The following is a 22,362-nucleotide window of genomic DNA, read 5'->3' as shown; positions in this document are numbered from 1 at the left end:
GTCATAGATTATGCGATGCCATTTATATAAAATATCCAGAAGAGGTAAACACACACAGAAACTAGTGGTTGCCAGAGGTCAGAGGGCAGCAGGAAGCCAGCAACTCGTGGGTCGAGGGATTTCCTTTCGGAGTGGTGAGCGTGATTGGAAACGAGATGATGGTTGCACGGTATCGTGCATGTACTGTCAAGGAACTGTACTCTTTAAACAAGTTCATTTTATGTGCATTTCACCTCATTTAAAAACAAAGAAGGGGCACCTGGGTGGCTCAGCCGTTAAGCGTCTGCCTCCGGCTCAGGTCATGATCCCAGAGTCCTGGGATCGAGCCCCGCGTCGGGCTCCCTGCTCGGCGGGAAGCCTGCTTCTTTCTCTCCCACTCCCCCTGCTTGTGTTCCCTCTCTCGCTGTCCCCTTCAAATAAATAAATCTTTATTAGAAAAAAAAAAGCAGCCCATGCTGTTCCACACCAAGGCTGTTCCGCACCAACGGGGGCTCCCGGGGATGAGACTCCAGGAAGTACATTCCATTGAGGGTATTCAGGCTTCTGTATTTTCATACTTGGCTGCAGCAGGGGGCACCTGCACCTCACTCCTGTCCGCAGCTCTCCTGCTCTTGATGCTAAAGGTACCTTCTGGGTCCCGCCTCGACCACTGACCAGCATCTGGCGGCCCACAAAACGTGGGAGGAGGATGTCTGCCTGAGCCAAAAGGGCTTTTGCATCTGGGAACTTGGAGCTGCAAGTGTTTTCGTGTGCCCAGGTCACAGGGGGCACGATACCCCCCCGAGAGGTGCCCCCTCTGACTCCGCACCCAGAGACAGGCCTCCATTTCATCCTACCTTCAAACTTTCAGCACCTCCAAGCCCAGAACAATTTCATCCCAGCCCTCACTGGGTGGGCAATCCCAGTACCACCGCAACCCCAGCAGCCAGACGGGATACGGTCTTCTGCCTGAGGCACCCGGGGGGTACACCGGAGACACCACAGTGCCTTGGGCCCCTTGGGAGGTGATCACTGGCAGAGGCAGGGACACTGTTATGGGTTGAACTGTGTTCTACAAAAGTTCCTATGTCAAAACCCTAATCCCCAACACCCCAGAATGAGACTGATACGGAAATACGGTCTTCAGAGGTGATCAAGTCTCCACCGTGATTATGTTGGTAGATTTTGTTGGCATAAACAAGAACTGGGCAGAGACACACGCACACAGGAAAAGTGCTATGTGAAGACTGGAGCTCTGTGGTCCCAAACCAAGGAAGTACCGGAACCTGGAGAAAGCTCCCCTTGAGCCTTCATGGCCATGACATCACCTACATTTCACACTTCCGGCCTCTAGGCCTGTGACACAGCACATCTGTTATTCTAGGCCACGTAGCTTGCGGGACTGTGTCACAGACCTTAGAGACCACTACAGGCACCTTCTGCCCTGTCCAGCAGTCTCCAGATCACCGACGGTGGGGGTGAAGGCAGGGCCCTTCACAGACCAAGGGCACTGCTGTGGTCACTTCTGGCCCTGACTGTCTGGGCGGTCTGGCCACAGCTCTCAACCTCCCGGGGCCCACACAACCATGAAGACAAGCAGAGGCAGAGAAGTCGGCCTCCCCGGAGCTGGTCAGTGAACATCCTCCTGCATTCCTGGAGCCTAGGAAGCCTTGGACACCTCTTCTGGGTCCTCTGTCAGCCGTCAGTCGTTTGAAGCAGCCACCAGATCCCTTTTCATCTCAGGACGGGAAGTGTCTCAGCCCAGGAAGAGGACCCTCAGCCTGGTCGCAGCACCTCACCTATGTCCACTGGACCCAGGCTGGCCCAGTAAGGAGGTGAGGGCAGAACCGTCTGTAGGGCCAACACGCCTCCTCCCAGAGGGGCCTGGGAGGGAAGTGGGCCTCAGGGTGGGAGCTGGGTGGCAGCACACAGAGGTGAGGCCACTCCCACAGGCCTCCAGCCACACAGGACGTCTGACCACACAGGTGGCCCTGAGTCTCAGTCGATGGTCAGCTCCAGAGACTTCCGTCCATTTGCCACAAAACGGACACGATCCAGCTGGCTGAGTCCATGCTCTGGAACTTCCAGGATTGAGCCCGGTGTCTGTAAAGGGGAGGGGAAGGAAGCTACCCAGGAGGTGGCTGCACAGCTGGCCAGGAGGCTCGTCTCAGGCCGTGATCAGCTCACACATAAGTACCTCCCTGCAGCTCAGGAAAGGCCAAGCCTGGGATGGGTCCAGAGCTCCGCACATCTCCAGGGAAGGCCAGAGGGCAGCACCTCCCATCACGGCCCAGCGTTAATCCCTAACCCTCCCTACGGTGTTTACCAACTGTGGGGATATTTTACGCAGACTGTGAATGACTGAGGGCAGGACGTGCTTCCCACGGTGACAGGTAAAGCACGCCGAGTGACGTGCCTCCGCGACTAAAACAAATCACCACTCGGCTGACTGGTACACAAGGCTGAGGAGACTCTTCACGGCCGTGCACCTGGTGGTGCTGGTGCCGTTCAGACGCCAGAACTAGGTTAGCAACGTGTTCGTGAGTTACGAAGACGCGAGCACAGCGGAGAAACGCACAAGTCAATAGAAAGCTTGACGAGGAACGGCTTGTTCACACGGTTTACAGCACTACCACCCAAAGTACACCAACACAGTAACTCTGCAGTGGAGAAGGTTGGCACCAAACACCCTGACGAAGTGACCAGGACGAGCATGGTCACGTGCTGTCTGGGGACAGGGTAAGAGCCTCACGTCGCTTCGGGATATTGCTGCCAAAAAGGCATTTCCTAAATGACAAGGAGACTCCAACATGGCCATTCTGGGGGACATTCTACAGAATAACTGGCCTGAACTCTTCCAAAGTGTCAGAGTCGTTAAAGCCCAGGAGAAGATGGGGCCTGTTGTGGGCTGAATGGCAACAAGACGGTCCAGGGACCCAGCACACGCTACGTGATGGGATTCATGTCATTTAGGGTATTGCTGGGACAACTGATGAGACTGTAACAGGGTCTGGAAGAAGGCGGTGAAGTACCACACCAACTCCCTGACTGGTGATCGCACCAGGAAAACGCAGAATTGCTTCTCTAAAGGAAACACATCCACAGAGTACAGGCATCGGCTCAGTAACTTGTTCTCAAAAGCGTGAAAGGAAAACACATGTTCTGTTTGCAACGTTTTTAAGTTTGCGACTGTTTCGCAATAAAGAAATATCTGACAACTAAAAGATTCCTGATTCTAGGGAACGGGATGCGAGTGAGCACCCCTGCGAGGAAGCACCTATCACAGCCGGGGCTTCTGCAGCGCCACTGTGGCAATGAGGAAGGGATACGGTGGTCCGGGTCTACAGAGCAAGGGGAGGGGAGCCACTGTCTCAGCTCAGACGCGCCCCGCTCAGGCAGCTCCCAGCGTCTTGCCATTCAAGCACCACACCCTAGATTCTCACGTCACTCCAACCTCTCCGCAACTACCACGCCGGCCTGCTCATTCCTCTCTACCCCATGCACCACTCAGCACACGACTTCCAACTGACACAGTGGGAAAGGCAAGCACCAGGGGCCTACTCCTGGACACGACCGTCCTGAGCGTCAAAGTCACCCCTGCCAGAGAGGGCCATACACATCAGAAGTCACACTGCACACGGCCCCTGGGGCCCTGTGAGCTTGGCACCAGGGCAATACTCTTTTCCCACAACACAGTCAGTAAAGGGCAAAGGGCAGAGATGCCCACTGTAATACTGCATATAAAACAGACTCATTAGAAACAATCCCATCAACATGGTGCCAATGCATCGACCAGTCACACTCACACCGTCAACGGCCAGCCAGAGACACAAAGGCAAAGGACCGACAGGGACAAGTGTGCAAGATGTGGTTAAGTGAGTAAAAGTGGAAAGTTCCGAACATTGAACTGTAATTTAATTGGATAGAACTTTTACAAACACAATGAATTACAATCTTAGGGGAAAATGCACCCTGTCCCACCCTGCCTGAGCCATGCCACCCACACCAGCTTCTGTAGAAGCCCCCTACCCCCAAGACACCAAAATGTCAGAACACTGCCCATGCTCCACTCATCAGCCTAACTGGGTGAAGTCTGGCCTTGTCACAGGGCAGGGAGGGTAGACAGCAGTGCTATCTCCAGAAAGGCCTTCCCAGCCCAGAACCTGCCCAGGAGCTTGACTCCACAATCTCCTGTTGCCTGAGTGAAACAGACCCCTTGGGCTTCTGAGCTCAAGAGCGCTCCTCAAATGCTTCCTCTGATAAACTGAGCTGCCAACCAAACTATTCATACACGGCAGGGGGCTACGTAGCCTCAATGCTTCTCTCTGGAACCCCCCAAGGAACTCTGGGATCCTCTCTTCAGTCAGAATAAAGCTCTATGTAACATGTGTTGAAAGGCTAGATGTCCACACCTGCTCCCCTAGGGGCACTGGCTGGATACCCCAAAGGGACATCTCAACCCAGGCTGCCCCCGGACAGCTCAAGAAGCATCCTGGCTCCCCAGAAGGCATCGCTGGAGGCCGGGCCATCGGGCCACTGCACCTGGAAAGCCAACACAGCATTACACACAGAAGTACCTTCTGCCTGACTCCACCTTCCCACCCTGGCACCCCTAACCCCGGGACCCACCCTCTCTGGACTCAGTAAGAAACACGAGCCCACGGCACCCACCTCCCAGGTCCCGTTCAACTGATGTCCAGCCTTGAGGCATCCCTGCCCCTTGTTACCTTTGCCTGGTTTATTCAGTCCAAAGGTATGGCCCGAGGACCCAAGAGTGATGAGGGACACTCACAGTACCTGGTGGTAGGGTTTCACCTGGGTGGAGGGCAAGGGCTGGCTCAGGTCCACAGCAGAAACGGGGCTGGGGAAGGAGGGGCCCGGTGCCAACTCCAGGGGGCTGGAAAAGAGACGTCAGGACAAGCTCCACATCAAGGGGGCACCAGGTCACTGTCCGCCCTGTGAGCAACATGACCTGACCGCTCTCTGCACACAGGCAGCCCTTCCAGGTGCGAGAGGCTCTTCAAGGAGTGTCCTCCCACGGGGCCCTCCGGTGTGCAGGTGCTGGAGGGACCTGTGTGACACCTCAGGCAGCTGGCTTGGGCGAGGCAGACAGCACCTGAAGAGGCTCACAGAGAGGGGCCGACAGACGGAAACCTGAAGAGGTCAAGAAGGGACAGGCCCGGGGTGTGAGGAGACAAGAGGCCATCAGGATCAAACGGGGGCAGCAGCAGGGACAGCAGACTGGCAGTTCCCTAAAAAGGCAAACACACACCTACAGCCATTCCACTCCTAGGTGCGTTCGCACCCCAGAGACACAAACCCGCACGCATCCAGGAATGCTCACAGCGACCCCAACCCGGGAGCTCAGGAATGCCTACCAACAGGTGATGGATCAGAACCCCGTGGTCCAACCGCATCAAGGCACAGAACTCACAAATAAAGAGGAACGCACTGCTGGAACACACAGCAACGGGGGAAAATCCCAAAGGACTCAGAAAGAGCCAAAGAAACTAGACCCACCCCCCTCCACAAAATTCAAAACTTTTGGATTTCATTCACATGGAATTCTAGAAAATGCAGCTAAAGAAAGCAGATCTACAGTCCTGGGGGCGGCGGGGGTGGCGGCAGGTGGGGCTGATCTACGTGGCTCAGCACATGGAGGGTACGGAAGGTGCACCCAGGAAACTCCCATTTGTGCCGTCTAAACACGGTGCTTCACTGAGTGCCAACGATGCCCAACGAATCACTGTTAGAGGAGGACTCAAGGTCCTCAGAGCAAGGATGGGCTGGGCCATTGCAATGCAAGGGTGAGACGGCCATGAGTGGACCTGGCGGTAGCCTTTGCTCCAGCCAGGTTCCCGGTCGTGAATGGAAAAGCGAGTCCACCTGCAAAGTCCACGTTTTCTGCCCTCTGGCTCTTTCAGCGAGCGGAACATGTGACTTGGACCACTCCCCTTCTCTCTCACACGTTGCCCTGTAATTCTGCCCTCGATGGGCACCTGGCCTTCAGCTCCCAGACTGGGGAGACTATGAGTGCTGGGGACCTGGTCCTGGCGGCCCCTATCGTAGATTCCCTGTCCACCAGAGGACCCCCGACTTCTCACACTCCTCCAGACTCTCCTGGCCTGTTGTCCTGGCCCCCACGGCTGGAGTCGGCAGCACCTGGGCTATTTACAGTCCTCTCAAGCACCTTTCAAACTACAGTCTGAAATATAAAATCAGGATCTTGATGCGGCTTAAAAACTCAGACAACCTCTGTCTGGGAGAAACAAAATGCCAAAAAGCGGCTTCTGGGATCCAGGGTGATCTTGGGGAACAGGCAAAGTGTGAGCACTGTCCTCAACACAGACACCCCCGTCTGCTCTGATATTGCTGGGTGCTCTTCTGTCTCCGGGAAACCAGCCTCTTCTGCTAGACGCAGGGTGGGAGTGATCATGTATTTTCCAGAAACCCATAAGAAAATGACTCTATCTGCACATGTGAGGTGCAAGTCTATAAACCAGGCAATATCCTACCCATGGCTCTGCGTGGCTCACCTCTGGGTTAGGAGGAATTCGGGAGGCTGTGTCAGCAGGAAGCCGCCCGCCTGTTGTGCTGCCTGGCCACCGCTGGTGCCTGGACCTTCCTCCAGGTACATGCTCGGGGGGTTGCCAACAGGTGGGTCAGCGAATCCTACACAGAAACAAATTCCACAACCCGGTGCTGGGAGGACAGAACATGGCCCACACGGAGCACAACTGAGACCTCCACGGAGAGAAGCAGCATCCAGCCTGGCCAGCCCCAAGTCTCAGCCTCCCTTGCTCAGGAAGTCAGAGTCACAACTGTTCATCTCAACAGCCTTTTTAAGTCAAATTTTAAGGACTTCAAATTTTGTTTCATCCACCCAGACTTTATGCCCGCCCCCAGTGCCAAAGACTCAGCACCCAGACCAGCCCCCCAGGCAGCGCGGCAGTGTGAGAAGTTCTCAGTCTGTCTCGTGCTGCTGGTTCATCAAAGCCTTGGCCATGTCCCTTCTCACCTTTCACCTCAGGCTTCACCAGGATTTCACAGAGATCCAAGGTATAGCTACCTTCCCTTGCCCCTCTCTCTACAGAAGATGTTACAGAGGAGATCTCTGTATACCTTTCACTCTTAGAGATAAGCCATGGTAGATCTGATCAGTTCTGGGTCGACAAACATTTCAGAGCGAAGGAAGGAAAGACGTCCACCAGGCGTCAGAATCCCTGACTTCGGACAAAGCAACAGGCCAGCTGGGCTGGGCGCACATTGTCCTCCCCGCTGTCTGCCAGCCAGCGGCCCAATCTTAGACCAAAGGAACTCTCCTGACCACTCGGTATGTGATTCTAACTCCACTTTCTGCTGTTTCCTCTTTCCTGCAGAACTCTATAAATACTCTGAGATACGTTAAATACAATTTTAGTGCTAATTTGAGCATTTCTGGTTCAAATTTAAAAGATCACTGGGTTACATCTTCTTCCTTCAAGAGAAAGACAAGAGGCCAAAAGCCCAGAACAAAGGGAGAGTCAGGGGAGGGGTGATTAGTGGGAGGGAGATGTCCCTGGGTCTGCAGACCCAGGACACAAGTACAGTCCTATGTTGGTAGGGCATCTGAAAGGAAGGTGGGGTATAGGTCAGGTCCTGAGAATCTTAAGGCGGGAGGCTGGGAGGGAGGGAGCAGTAAGGGACAGAGGGTGACATCCTGGTGCTCAGGCAGTCAGTCAGCAGGGAGGCTCACCAATTCCTACAGAACGTCACCCCTCACATGTGCTGGACCTGGTGTGAAGACCAGCTCCCCTTGTCCCCGTGTGAAGTTGGCCAGGGACCGCCCCACTCCAGCCTTGTTGGAAATATGGACAGGCAAACGTAGGTCTCTGACAGTGGAAAAAAAACATGGACAAATGAAAGACCAATATGATCAACCTGAAAAGCTGCCTGCAGAGCAGTGAGTCTCATAGGCTCTCCCTCCTTCTGACCCTCACCCTTCTCTGTTCAAGGAAGGGCCAGAGTCCACAGCCCCAATATTCCCGCCTTCAGACAACAAGGCATACTGTTTGAAACTCCTACTGAGAATACTCAACAAAAATAAAAGATATGGCATCTATAAAAAGTAACACAATCTGTAACAAAAGGAAATTTCAAATGAAAAAAACAGCTTGGAATTCTCTTAAAGCATAACTGTCAAAATGGAATTTTGAAAGACAAACTTTAACACCCCCAAAGCACATACAATGAAAAAGAAGAGAAACATAAGAAAAAGGTAAGCATTTGGGGAGACCGGCCCAGGATTTCCAAGATCATCGTAAGATTTGTGCTCTGAAGAGAACGAAGAACATGGAGGGGGAAATTATCAAGGACCATTATCCAAAAACTACCTAGACCTTAGGGGAGACATTGTTATCTTCTTTAAATTGAAAGGCTTAACAGAAAAGTGAATTAAAGAGACTCACACCTAGGACCATTACTGTGAAATTTCAGAACACCCAGATTCAAAGCAGACAAACAAAACAAAAAAATTCTCCAAGAAAGGAACAATATGCGACCTGCAGAGAAGCCAACAGGATGCCAGCAACATCAGATGCTACAGTGATACGAATGTATCTGCAAATATCTAAGGAATATTCAAACTCAAACTTCTGTCCCTGCCAAATTGTTCATCAAATGTGAGGGCAGGTTAAGGACAATTTCACAGCACATAAGGACTCAAAAAATTCCTCTCACAAGCCCCCTTTCCTGCACTGTTAAGTGAAGATGTTCTGAAACAAAACAAAGAAGTCAATGAAGACAGTGCAAGACCCGCAGTTCAGGGAACACTGACCCAGACCAGAGAGCCAATGACGGGAGCCATCCTGGGGTGCTGACTCCACACCTGGTCTAGGAAAACATCACCTGGGTGGAAATGGGAAGGAGGGCTCCCAGCCACCAGTCTTTAGAGGAGACACCTGGAAAACTGGAAGAAGTTACAGATGTGATAAAATCAGGTAATATAAGAAAAAAGGAAGGCAACTGGAAATCCCAAGAAAGTAAAGATATAACCGCAGAAAACTAAGAAATTTAGGTGACAGGCGAATTGATGCTGCCAGTGTCCTTACAAGGGAACATGTCACAAGATGCTTTTGTACTTGGTAGACAAATATATACCTAAATACATATTCTTCAGAGGAAGTTGTAGCCCCCACAATAACGAAGCTGAAACTGAGGAAATGATACTTCAGTCATGAGATGCGCTTAGCTGTCCTCTGTTGCAGCAAGTGGTGACAGGAGTGTGAGTGCAGGGGCGGCAGCGGTCTTGTTTCGACTCCTTCCTCACTGTCGTACTTTTAGTCGTACGCACGTTTTACTTTGCAAACTAGAAAAGTAGGAGAGTGCTGACCCTTCCCACACTGCAAATGAGACCCAAGTAGCTGTGGCATCTTGTGCAGAAGAGCATGGTCTGTCTGGAATGGACCCACCTGTGGAGCTGGGCTCACCGAGGGCAGTGATGGACACAGCCACAGCGGCATCTGCAGGGTGCATCATGAGGTCCAGCCCGTGGCCACGGACCAGCTGCCCAGTCTGGAAGGAAACTTCCTTGGAGGATGCCAGTGCAAGGGACATCAGCCACGACTCAGGGGCAGCCATAGAAGGGTCCAGCATGTCACTGCCGGCAGTCAGAGGACAAAGGCCAGGGCCTGGGCAGATGTGGGGGAGAGTGGCAGGACTGTGGCCAGGCCCCTCCTGGTACATCTCACCACCCTGCAGAGACCTGGGAAAGACAGCAAACACCATCCCCTGGAGGGCAGAGACTCCCTCAGGCCAGGGCAGAGGGGCCTGGGAGGACACTCAAGCCCCATTTGGGAATCCAGGTTCCCGACTCAACTCCCACTGACGGCTGTGGGGCCCACCACATCCCTAACCACATTGCTTTCACCTGTGGCTCCCAGGGTTCCAGAACACTAAAAAAAAAAATACTATTACTGGAAACCTAAGACACAGGGGCAGTTCATTTAAAAGGACCTTCAATGAAGCATTGTTCCCCAACACTAAAAGCAGGAAATGATTAGGAAGACCTTAACAGTGGAGTGAATGATGATGGCTGATCTTACAGGAATATTAGGCAACAACTGATAATAATTTAAAGACTCGGGGCGCCTGGGTGGCACAGCGGTTAAGCGTCTGCCTTCGGCTCAGGGCGTGATCCCAGCGATCTGGGATCGAGCCCCACATCAGGCTCTTCTGCTATGGGCCTGCTTCTTCCTCTCCCACTCCCCCTGCTTGTGTTCCCTCTCTCGCTGGCTGTCTCTATCTCTGTTGAATAAATAAAATCTTTAAAATAATAATAATAATAATAATTTAAAGACTCGTTATTGCACCCTCGCTGTGTCTCAGATGGTGCTCCTGGGCTTCTGTGACCCCCCCCCCGCCCCTGTCATTTCTGCAACAACCTGCGTCGTATGCCCTCCCCATCTCGAAGATGAGAAACGCACAGCACTTGGAGCTCATGACAACCTGCCTACGTTCACACACCTGGGCAGTGCCGGCATGCAGGGGAAGGGCCAGGCACAGGGAGTGTCATGAGAGATGCTGAGGTCACAGTGGTAAATGGAAAGTGTCCACATCTTGATGGTTACACAAGGGGGAACCCGGCCCCTCCCTCAGACCTAGTCCTGCTGATGGTCGGCACTTTCCTTATCCTTACATCAGATTCGTGCCTCATTTCAGGTGAGGGAATGTCCTTGGACAGTGCCTAGTGGATACTCAGGAACTCAAGAAATGTTAGCTGTTACCGACTCAATCACATAGAAACAATACAAAATACCAGAAACAAAAAAGAAAGAATAGCTGGGGTTTGCCTTTAGAAAGTAAGCTTGCACGTGTTTCTTTCCAACTGTTTTCCCCATTCTCCAATATATCCATGAAGTCAGGCTGTGAGCCGGGCTCCGGGCAGCAAGTGTGGGGTCCCTGACGTGGACTCCTTACCAGGGGCTTCCCCACCCCAGAGTCACAGAGGTCTCTGTTCTCAGCAATCACTGACCTGGTCCCACTGTCAGCTCCAACATTCACATGCCTGGTCCGGGCCTGATCACCCACCCAGGATGGGGAAACTGAATAGGGTGATGGTCCCACAGGCTGCGGGGACAGCAGTACCTGGCAGGCAGTGGCTTCGGCAGAGTCTCATCTCCAGAAAAGTCTGGGGCCAGGGCCAGCGACTCCCACGGCCCCTGAGCGGTCTCCCTGGACTGTGCAGGCCCATCTTCCTCCCTTCCTGCTGAAAGCCGAACAGATGGGGGTAGGCTTGCTGGCGCTCTGAGCCCCAGCCAGCTTCCCTGCAGGTTAGCAGCAGCCCTGCTGGCTGGAAGAGGGTGTTACTACTTGTAGTTACTTGTAGTTACTACTTGTAACTAGTAGTACTTGTAGTTACTACTACAAGATCCTTTGTCTGTCCTTTAAATGTCTTGTCGGAACCTCTAAGTCCTGGCGGCTGGCTCGCTCCCTGTCTGCTCACGGCCTCCTGCCCGGGACACACAGTAACCTCTAAACGCAAGACAGCCGCTGCAGCCTCCCTGGGGCCCATCCCGAGCCGCCACCCCCGGCCGTGTGCTGCAGGGATCTCGCTCCCAAGAGGACGTCCTGCGAGTGCAGACTGGGAGGGCAGGGCCCCCAACTCGGCCTCGCCCGAGGGGCCGGGCGTCGGGAAGAATCCCAAGTCGCACGCAGGGTGGGGCCCTCGCAGCCACTCACCTGGCCGCGGAGGCCTGTGCACACCCCCAGGGCCGAGGCGGGGGTGGCCGGCGGGCTGCGGGGGGTCCTCTGCCGTGTAGTCCGGGGCCAGCAGACGGCGCTCAAGGGCCCTCTGGCGCCGCCGGTAATTGGCGAACCAGTTGTACACTTGCTCTGCGCTCAGGCTCGTCTCCAAGGCCAGGTTCTCCTGCCCCAAAACAGCACAGCCTCGAGCGCCGCCCGGGCGACGCGAAGGGGCGGCCTCCGCCACGTCCTGCAGCCCAGCCCTGCTCGGCCCGGGCGCCGCGGCCCCGCCGACGCAACCCGCCCACGGGAGGGCCCGGGAGCTCAACGGCCTGCGACCGACGCACGGGACACGGCGCGGCGGCCTTCCGAGGGCCGCGGACCCGCAAGCGGCGGAACCCCGCGGGCAGAGCCGCCCGGGATCGCGGGCAAAGCGCTGCCGATCCGACAGCGAACGTGGCGAGGGAGCTGACGCCAGGAGCGCCATCTGGGTTGCACAAGCCCCCACCCGGGAAAGCCTTGCTGACTGGATGAGGGCGACACGTGGGCGGAGCTAACACGGGAGCGCTCTGCCGATTGGACAGAGAACGTGACGGATGGAGCCGACACGAGGAGCTCCCTCTGGGTTGGACAAGCCACCACCCCGGAAAGCCTTGCTGACTGGATGAGGGCGACACGTGGGCGGAGCTAACACGGGAGCGCTCTGCCGATTGGACAGGGAACGTGACGGATGGAGCTGACGCCAGGAGCTCCCTCTGGGTTGGACAAGCCACCACCGGGAAGGCCTTGCTGACTGGATGAGGGCGACACGTGGGCGGAGCTAACACGGGAGCGCTCTGCCGATGGGACAGAGCAGAGAAGCGGGCGTAGAGAATGGGCCCCGACTCAGGAACGCGAGGAAACCAAGCCCCTCGGTTCGCGTCTCGCGGGTTCCCGCGTAGCCTCACCCCGCTCGGGGCAGCGCTGGAGGGCGTCCCCCGCCCTGGTACCCCGTGCCTGGCCGCGTGGGGACAGATGACCCGCCGCGTGTGCAGGGTCAGGGGCTGCTGCCCGCAGGGAAGCTCAGGCGGGCGGCAGCCGCCAGCGCCCTGGCGGAGGGGAGGGGCGGGGAGGGCCAGGTGGGGGTCGCCTGCGGGCGGGGGCAGCTCGGGAGCGCGGCCCGGCGTCCGTGTGCTCGGCTCTTACCCGCTCGGCCTTGCTGGGGTTGGCGCTCACGCAGGAGGCGAAGTCGTGCAGCTTCCGGCGGACGTCTCCGGGGAAGTTCCGGCTCTTGAGGCCGTCGGGGCAGAGCGAGCGCGGGGGCGGGTTCCTGCGGAAGCGCAGCGAGGACGCGGTCGCAGACGCCGCCCGGGCTCCACCCTCTGAAGCGCGTTTTCACCCGCACGCCCCCGGGGCGGCGCCAGAGCCGACCGCCCCAGCTGCCGGAGGCGGCGACGAGGCTACCGAGGTCGGCGGTGCCACTCACGTTCCCGGGCACGGGCATGACTGTTCCCGACAGGAAGCAGCGATACAGGGACAAACGGTACCCGCAGGGACGCCCGAGACACTCGGGCGCCAACCGAACAGATGGCCGTGGGGGTCACACAGCATCCTCCGTGGAGCTTCACGCTGCACTCCCCAGTCTCCCCGCAGGCCCCGGTTCCGTGCATCTCCCTGAGTAACCTCTCGCTGAGGTTATTACCTCCTCCGACACGTCCAGCCCGTCGGCACACCGTGCGCACCCGCCCTGACACACACAGACTCCCGAGAGCGTCCTGCCTCTGCTCCCGTACCAGCCACCCGAGGGGACACCGCCGCCTCAGGTGCCGGACCAGCCATGGCTCTAACTCCGGCAGCACACCTTCCACCTGCCCGCGTGCAGGCCTCTCCGCCACGGCTCCGAAGAGCCCGCGGCACCCCACGCAAACAGAGAACAAAGGTGGCATGTCCTCTACTGCGCACATCCTCGGTCCAGCTCCCCCGCGCTGAACTACGACATCTACTCTGTGTCCTCTCTCCTGTCCCTTGTCCGCACCCCGTGTCAGCGCCAGGAGAGCAGGGCCCAGGCGACTATGCCCAGCAACTCCCACAGCACCCAGCGGTCAGGGGCCTGCTCACAAACGCTGCGTGTCCCCGAGTCACACACTTACGGAACTGTCCTCTGCAGGCCATTAGCAACTAGATGGAGGGACATGACTGCACTCCTGAAGACCCCAAGGCTGACGAGCTGCTGGGCTCTGAGGACATCTCGTTCTTTGGCAGGCACCAGGAAAAGACATTCCCTCTGATCCGGAAGGAACCACCTCTTCTTCCAGTAACCAGGCCCCATGGCTCCAGAATCCCACCCCTCGGGCTGCCAGGAGCCCAGAGCGAGATCTACAGCCCTTCCCGGTCAGTGGGCAACACCCAAGGTCGAGCACAAAGGCCTGACAGTCCCCGTGTCTAGCCTGGAGTCCTGGCTTTGTACCTCTCTCTCCTGCGTAACCCTGGGCAAGTCCTGACATTTCTGTGCCTCAGTTTCCTCATCCATAAGTGGTGATGAAGGAAAAACAATAATTAGCAGTTGTACTGTTTCCTTCGTGCTGATAATGGCCATGTGGTAAGTACTATTAATGTGGACCCAGCCTCTCTCCTGTGCCAGGCAGTCTTCTGAGCACCACATACATCTCGTCTCATGCTGACATCACTCCCATCTTGCCCTCTCTGTAAAAGGTCCCGCAGCCCCGGGGTGGTGCTGCAGACCCAGGCCCATGGGAGTCAGAGGACCAAAGGCACGTGTGCTGGGCATCTCCCAAGGGAGGAGAAGACAAGAGGAAGAGAGGGAGGTCAGGATGTCCACCTGCTGCCCCCTTCGCTGTAGAGCCCTCACTGGAAGGCCGAGGCCCCTCCTCCTCGCACTGCAGGCTAGGCAGGCGTGCACCCCATCCGGCTGGGTGGGTGGAGGCTGTGGCTCAGTGCCCGACAGCCTGGCTGATGCACAGCCTGTTACCTTTTCATTGTTACTGGTTCTTCTGACTTTCCCTGCATTCATCCCCCCGTCTCTGCTTCCCCGCAGCCCCTCTGTGGATTGAGACAGCACATCCCTCAGGAGTCCTAGGGAGCACGCACAAATAAAGGCAAGCGGTGTACCTCTTTCTGCAGCGGAACTTCTGGACTGGGGTTAGCACGGCCACGCCCAGCCGCTTCATGACCAGACGGTAGTGAATGTCGTTCCAGAGCTGCACCAGCTCCTGGCTGCCTCCGGGCACCTGGCAACCCTGCGAGAAAACCCTGCTGAGACCCGGCCACCCTTGCCCATTCTGCAGCGCTGCCCTCCAACCCGACCTGACCCTCGGGAGGAGCTGCTGGCTGGGGTGCCGGGCAGTGAGGGCATGAGCCGCAGGGCCAGCACCCCAGTCCCGTCAGCCCTTCACCCCTCCCACAAAGCAGCTCTCAGTCACTCCTTCCAGGAGAGGGGCAGGAGGCAAGGGGAAGGTAAATGACAGGGGTTGTACAACACGTGAGAGGCAGAGCCACAGAGCCACGGATTTGAGGGTTCAAGTTCTGACCCACATCTTGCATGAAAGACCTTTCTCTCCCACCCAGCAGGGCTGCCCCCTTCGATGCTCAGTGAGTGCATTTTGAGCCAAGAGGGATGAAGGGGTTCTAGTCTGTGCCCACCACGTTCACCAGTCCAGTGCAGCCTGTCCACACAACCAGAGTCTGGAGATGGCCAAGGATGCCTGGTGCTGGCCGCCCCCTGACACAGCCCCTGTGGTCAGCGTGTGGGTCCCACATTCAACTCCAACATTCTCAGGATCACTCGGCAAGCGAGGTGCCAACAATCATTCAGCCTTCTCTCCACAGTAACAGAAGACCCCCATTTTGCGAGGCTGGGACTTGCAGTCTGCTGCCAGGATGCCAGCATCAGCCTAAGGCACAGTCATCAGGGAACCCACAGGGAGCCTTGCCAGCTGCAGGGCGTGGCCCTGGGCAGGCAGTGCCCGTTCTTGGTGTGGTGTCCCATCATCTCAGGTCTCCCCTACACGTCAGCTCCTCAGAGACACTTACGACTGTCCAGATTGACTTTATAATCCTTCTTCTGGGAGCTTTTCATCCCTGAGTGCCTCAACAGAGATTACAACGCCGTGTCTTCCCTTGTGTGTTTACTTTGACAGATTTGAAAAACTGAGCCCGTCTGACTCACAGGTGTTATGTTAGGTGTCGTGGATCCTGTCCTAAGCACAACCGAGGCGGCCCCTCCCTCACAGGGCCTGCAGTGCAGCAAAAGAACTGAGGAAGGAGCCACAGGGTGAACAAGACTCTACACTGGAGAATAAAGGAGGCACTGCCCAGACAGGGTGACATTTACAGCAGAAGCCGAGAAGGAAGAAAGGCACCAGCCACACAGAGAGCTGGGCTCCGGCCTCTGGCAGAGGGAGCAGCACGTGCTGAGGTCCTGAGACGGGGAAAGATCTTGGGAGTTGTAGGAACAGCAAGGAAGCTGCATGGCAACTGTGAGGAGAGCAGGGAGAGTCTGACGGAGAGACTAGAGAGGAGGCAAGCTCAGATGACAGGCTCAGGGGCACACCGTGGCCGACCTGCTGTTTGCCAACTCTGGCTGCCCCGTGAAGAACAAATCAAGGGGACAGGACGGGACTACACAGCCTGTGGGGAAGGGAGTGGAAACTGAAAGAACTGAGTATTTCGGGGCGCCTGGGTGGCTCAGTCGGTGAAGTGTCTACCTAGGGCTCAGGTCATGATCCTGGAGTCCTGGGATCGAGTCCCACGTCAGGCTCCCTGCTCGCTAGGGTGTCTGCTTCTCCCTCTCCCTCTGCTTCTCCCCCCGCTCATGCTGTCTCTCAAATAAATAAATAAAAATCTTTAAAAATAAATAAATAAATCTTTAAAAAAAAAAAAAGAACTAAGTATCTCGAAGGTAAACTCAGCATGAATTATGCATGAACTGTATGATGGGGTCAAAGAGGAAAAAACAAGCCCTCAAATCCCTTATTTGAAATCCTTTGAGCCAGACGTATTTTGGAATTCAGAATTTCTCTGATTTTAGGACGTGATGCAGGCATGTCCTATGTAGTGTGCACCGCCCCAGTGTCATCTGGGGCAGGCAGCATGCTGTAATCAAACATACCAGTATTTAAGTAGCAGAATGCACCACGGTCACAGTAGGTGACTAAAGACCGTAATGGCTTCACGTCAGCACAGGTCAGGTCGCATCGGTGCCAAATGAGTTGTGCATCCAAGTACTACCAGATGAGGGACAAAGATAATTTTGGTTTGCATTCTCAGTTACAGACCTGCAGCTAAGGGACTGAGGTCCTGCATCTGTCTGCCTGTCTTACTGACTGGGATCCCAACTCTCCAAGCCAGGACCACCAGTCAATACGGATCTCATAAATGGGTAGTTTGGCCTCGGACGACTAAGGTAGTTAGAACTCTGGAGAGTGGACCATCCTGGTGGGTTTACAGAACGTCTCCCCGGGGTCTTGCCGACTTGTGGGCGTTTCTGGTGTGTCTGCAATGGTGGGGGCTGTAGCTCTCTGCGCCCCTCACAGACTGGTCCTACCTCCAGCAGCCGGCAGGCGGCCTGGTGCTGCTCCTGCTGGGCCAGTACTCGGGCACACACGAGGGCCACGTCCGCGTTGTCCAGGAGGTGCAGGCGGAGCGGGCTGTCCAACACGGCGCCGACCAAGGGCTGCACCCAGGCTGGGTCATCCTGGAGTTCCCGGCACAGCCTGCCTGCGAGAGTCACCACCTCTGCCAAGGGTGGCCCACGGCCCCCAGTCTCCCTCAGCAGCCTCAGGAAGCTCTGCATCCCGTGTCAGGCTCGGCCCCCTGCAAACAGGACAACAGTCAGGGCGACGGCCAGCGCTGCCCACCGGCTGACTGCACGTCAGTCCACAACTCTGCAAGGCCCCTCAAGCCACAGGCGTTTGTCACATGGTGGTAGGCGCTCGGCGGACACCGACGCCTTCCACAACTTCCCCTTCAGTCCTCGTTTGTGTGGTGGGTGCTCTCACGGCACTGCTTCTTCTCAGTCCTGCCACCCTTTCGTCTGCGCCCCATCCACAGGCCCCCCCCCCCCCCCCGGTCCTCCATGTCTCCTCTCTCCATTTCCCTCCCCAGTCGTACACACACAAGGCAGCTTCGTCGTGCTTCACTCCTTCTCAGGGCTCGGTCAGGGCAGGGACCCTGTGTGCCGGGGTCATCAGACTTCCCCAGCATCCGCCCCGTGGATGCCACGGCCTCTGAGAGCAGCAGGGGCTTGGCCGACACTGCTTACATTCCTACAGACATGAGCCCGGGGACTAGCACGACCTGCTTCTGACTACTGTGATTTTGAAGGAAAAAAAGGCCAAACATTTAAAAAACACAAAATTGGAAGGATTGCCCTAATCCCACGCTTTAAAAAAATATATACAAAGGGATGAACATTTGCGAGGCCTCCCTGTGCCCGGGCACTGCCCCCCCCCCCACGCGCACACACACAGAGGTAAGCTATGGCAATTGGAATTGAATTTTTCTTTTTTTTTTTTTTATAAAAATCTACAGCAGTTTTTACCAAGAGAGACGCTGCTTATGCCATTCCTCAGTCCGGCCCCTACGCAGGCGCATTCCCCAGCCCAGAGCAGTGGTCCTGCAGCGAGCCCCTGACAGCAGGCGCCAGACCAGCGGCAACAGCCGTCCGCCCCTCCCCCCCGACACGCGGGAGCAGAGAACCCGAACGCCTCGGGTCACGATTACTCTTACTTCCAGAGAGCGGACCCGCGGGAGCGAGCTTGGAGGGCGGCGCCGCACGGCACTGTGCTTCGCAAAGGCTACCAACTGCTTTCCACAAAGGCCGTAAGAATCCGCGCGCCCGCAGCTGCGGGGCGGAGGCCTGTGCGCGCTCCCTGGAGGACGGTCTGGCCTCAGTTTCTAGTTCTTTCCGCCCTGCACCGCCTCTCGGGTCCTCCTCAGCGCCTGGGGCCGCCCACCAGGGGGAAGCGCTTCCGTCTGTGCCGCTGCTTCCGACCTTTAGCGCACTTCGCTAGATCCTGACTCCGGGCCCAGAATTTCTCCCTATCGCGTGGGTCAGGAGGCCCCAGGCCCCGCGTCCCTCGAGGGAGCCAAGGCGGCAGGGCTTCGGCGGGGGCGGGAGGGGCAGGGTTCCTCGGAGGACCCCGGGCTCTTCCAGCGCAAACCCCTCCCCGCCCCCAGCGCCGGCTCTAGGACGAGAGGCCTGTCGGAGGCTACGGGCCGGGCTCCTACAGGCCGGACCTCGGAGTTCAAGAACGAAGTGGCCTCTGGGGGGGGGGGGGTACCCAGGACACGGAGGGGCCCAGGACCCTGGCACGGATGGAGGAGACCTGGGGGAGGGTGGCTCTGCCGGGCGCCCTGCCCTGGGCACCCGCCGCCTGGCTTGGCCCGCCCGCCCTCCCGTACCTTTCGGGGCGCGCTGCTCCCCGGCAAAGGCCGAAACTCCTGCCCAGCGGCCCCCGCCCGCCAGGTCGCCGCGCCCCGCTTCCGCGCTGGCCGCACGTGCTCTGCCCGCACCTCCGGGGAGGAGGTGCCCGGCGTTGCGGAAGGAGCAGTCGCTACAAAGTATGGAGCCCACGGCCAATGGGGCGAGGGCTCCGCCCGACGACCCGGGCCTCTGGGCCTGCGCCCCGGAGTACCCTGTGCAGAGGAAGTCCGCCTGGGTTCGCGCGGGTTCTGGGGAGGCCGAGAAGTTGTTGGGGTCCCGGAGTAACCGGGAGTTTCGGGGGGTTCGGAGGCGCAGTCGAGCCTGGCTCGGCGCGTCCTCAGGCCCAGAAAGGAGTGGGGCCAGGGTCTGGGGGGTCGTGGGCTGCGGAGAGAGTCTGGAGGAGAAAGTGGCACGACCCTCGTGCCCGCGGGGGCAGAAGAAAGCTGTGACCTTTGACTGACCCCACGCCACAAGCCAGGGTGCACAGGGGAGCCAGAGCCCAGCTGAGGCCGCAGTTCCTGGGCCAGACGTCCCCCTCCTGCGCTGAGATGCACACCCCCACCCTGGCCCCGGCGAGAGGAGGGCGCCTTTCAAATCCAGAACCCCCCCCCCCCGGACGGGGTCGCAACAGAGGTGCACGCGCGCGCACACACACACACACACACACACACCAGCGAGGCCACCCGGGACAGCTCGGGCCGACCTCCACGCGATCCTGAGCGCGTGTCCAACCCAGAGATCTTCTGAGCTACGATGGCCCCTGAGCGGGTCCCAGGCTCTCCCAGACCTGGGTCAAAAGATGGGTGGAAATCACTAAACTGCCCAGGTCCTGGCTTGGACACGGTCTAGCCTCTGCCCAGGGGGTCTTTAAGCTGTGGGTTCTTTCACACAAGCTCCAGAATGAGGTCCAGGATGACTTCGAGCTGGTTTTCACAGGTGGTCAAGGTCTTACTGGAAAGATTCTCTGACGCCAAACCTTATCTATTTAAGCTTATGCAAAACACATGCGCAGAAAGATCAACATTTCAGCGTTTGTCCAAGTGCAAATATGGAAACAATCTAAGTGTCTGGCGAAAGATTTGCTAAAAAAAATAAAAAATCACACTTCACAAAGAGGACGGGCTCCTGGAAGGTTATTCATAATTATGCTTCGGAAGAATGCTGAACTGCCCGTGATCGTGATACATTGTACAATAAAAATGCTGTATAACAAGACAGTTTGATTTGAGCCTGTTTGAAAAGTACAAACGTAAGATGATATATGCCACATTGTTAAACCCCGGTTGAACCTGGGTGATAGAATTGTTTTACTTCATTACTTTTATTGGGCATTTTAATTTTCTTCTTTTTGCCTACCCATGTTTTCTACCTTTTCTAAAAAGAGGATTCTGTTTTTAGGGTTCTTTTCAAGGAGTGGAAAGGGAAGACAACAGGGTTGTAGGGGGCAGTCCTGAATGACCAAGTACAGATGACCCTTGAACAAGGTGGCTTAGAACTGCATGGGGTCCAAGGTGCCTGGGTGGCTCAGTCCCTGAAGCGTCTGCCTCCGCGCAGGTCGTGAGCAGGCAGCCCTCTTCTCCCTCTCCCTCTGCCTGCCGCTTTCCCTGCTCGTGCTCTTTCTCATTCTCTCTCTGTCAAATGGATAAATAAAAATCTAAAAAAAAGAACTGCATGGGTCCCCTTATACCTGGATTTTTAAAAATAAATACAGTACCTTAAATGTATTTTCTCTTCCTTACGATTTTAATAACATTTTCCCCTCTAGCTTAATTTATTGTAAGAATACAATATAAAATACATGTAACGTGTAAACTATGTTAACTATGTTATCAGTGAGGCTTCTGGTCAACAGTAGGCTATCAATAGTTAAGATTTTGGGGAGTCAAAAAATTATACATGGCTTTTGAACTGCACGGGGTTGGCATCCCTAACTTCTGCGTGTTCAAGGGTCGACTGTAGAGTGAGGCTGAAGCAGCCCAAATATGGGTGAACACAGGGGAAGTGAGAAATTGCTTCACAGCGAAATCTGTTAATGCAGTCGTAGGCTCTTTCTCTAGGACACACGAGACGCTCAATCAGAATATTCCTGATTGCTCTCCGGTGAACTGAGAAACTCAGTGGAACCTACAATGTAAAAGTACTGGTGATGGGTAGTAAGGAGGGCACGTATTGCATGGTGCACTGGGTGTTATACGCAAGTCATGAATCATGGAACTTTACATCAAAAACCAGGGATGTACTGTATGGTGACTAACAATAAAAAATTATTATAAAAAATAAAAATATAAAATGTAAAAGTATCTACATTATTAAATTCAAATGTAATTCAACAAATTATATGATCCTAATTCACTAATATATCAGTTGATTTTTTTCAGTTGCCATTTACTGAACACTCAGTATGTCCCAAGTAAGATGCTATTATTTGAATCTCCTGCCCCCACACCTGAGCTTAGATTACGTTTCCTTGTTCCCAGTGAGTTTTAAAACAGTTTCCAGAGGTCCTCTGGCCTTTTACCTGACAAACAAGGAAGCCTACGTTCTTAACTTCAGCACATAACTATTTCTAAGTTTTCTAAATTGGGACAAACTCTTCATAAGCCTCACTTTGAGTAGAGGCTTGATCTTGCAACAAAAGGTAACTGACCCGTGCTCGTTGTAAATAAAGGCTCCTCTTTCCTGTTCTCCCACACTCTCGAATATGGATGCAATCATCAGTACATAATACATTCTAAAGCACACTTACCTGCTACTTCCAGATTTTCTGTTCTCTCCAGGACCCAGACTACCTGGGGTGGACTCCCAGTTCGATTCCTTGACTACTATATGACCTTGGCCAAGTTATTCTCTCTGTACCTTCTTTCATTTTTCGTAATAAGGGTATAATAACAGAACCTTTCATGGGATTGAGATAATTAGTCAATGCTCAAAAGGGATCCAAAGGACTGGCCTCCCACAGCTACAAAATGCCATACTACGCAAACAGACATGCCACAAATCTGACAAATCTCCCAAGAGGCTCTTACCCTGGGGCCATCGAGGACGGTTCAGGGGGCAGTGAGAATGGACATGAATTCCCTCAGAGGAACCCATGGTGATGAAGGTAATTCCCTGGAAGGAAGAGGGGTTCAGGGTAAAACAGTGGTTCTTAGGAGGCTGATCTAGATTGCCTCCCAGCCTTCTGTGGATCGGGGATTTTAAAAATGTATTCACCTAATTGGGGGAAAGTACAAGAATCA

The 22,362-nt window shown here is 55.5% G+C and overlaps 1 protein-coding gene across 10 annotated transcripts; it reads right to left on the bottom strand.

The window, feature by feature from the left end:
- Window positions 1–4: 4 nt before the first annotated feature.
- ANHX (anomalous homeobox) lies at window positions 5–17,491 on the bottom strand. 10 transcript variants are annotated; one of them, XM_044389795.3, is made up of 8 exons: window positions 17,243–17,491; window positions 14,809–14,936; window positions 12,886–13,009; window positions 11,698–11,884; window positions 11,104–11,224; window positions 6,516–6,632; window positions 4,795–4,876; window positions 5–4,521 (listed from the first exon to the last, which is right to left on the bottom strand). In XM_044389795.3, the coding sequence occupies exons 1-8, from the start codon at window positions 17,489–17,491 to the stop codon at window positions 4,435–4,437; spliced, it is 1,095 nt and encodes a 364-aa protein (XP_044245730.1). In that variant the 3' UTR covers window positions 5–4,434. The 10 variants fall into 10 exon arrangements, with proteins under 10 accessions (XP_044245730.1, XP_048077519.1, XP_048077517.1 ...); XM_048221562.2 differs by lacking the exons at window positions 12,886–13,009; window positions 14,809–14,936; window positions 17,243–17,491 and adding an exon at window positions 9,429–9,721 and having other exon boundaries at window positions 6,516–6,651; window positions 11,698–12,515; XM_048221560.2 differs by lacking the exons at window positions 12,886–13,009; window positions 14,809–14,936; window positions 17,243–17,491 and adding an exon at window positions 9,429–9,721 and having other exon boundaries at window positions 4,777–4,876; window positions 6,516–6,651; window positions 11,698–12,513.
- Window positions 17,492–22,362: the final 4,871 nt, after the last annotated feature.

Source organism: Ursus arctos, unplaced genomic scaffold, assembly GCF_023065955.2.
Source record: "Ursus arctos isolate Adak ecotype North America unplaced genomic scaffold, UrsArc2.0 scaffold_34, whole genome shotgun sequence".
NCBI classification, from domain to species: domain Eukaryota; kingdom Metazoa; phylum Chordata; class Mammalia; order Carnivora; family Ursidae; genus Ursus; species Ursus arctos.
Note: the sequence above shows the minus strand (reverse complement) of the source record. Positions and strands in the feature narration are given on the sequence as shown.

Bases quoted from the DNA above. Each gene is read 5' to 3' on its own strand.
- ANHX (XM_048221560.2), bottom strand. From the start codon at position 12,187: ATGGCGCTCCTGGCGTCAGCTCCCTCGCCACGTTCGCTGTCGGATCGG. The intron at 6,652-9,428 runs GTGGGTCCATTC...GTTTCTGTGTAG, and splicing joins CGGTGAGCCCAGCTCCACAG to GATTCGCTGACCCACCTGTT. The intron at 4,522-4,776 runs GTACTGTGAGTG...TTGGCTTTCCAG, and splicing joins AGGTGAAACCCTACCACCAG to GTGCAGTGGCCCGATGGCCC.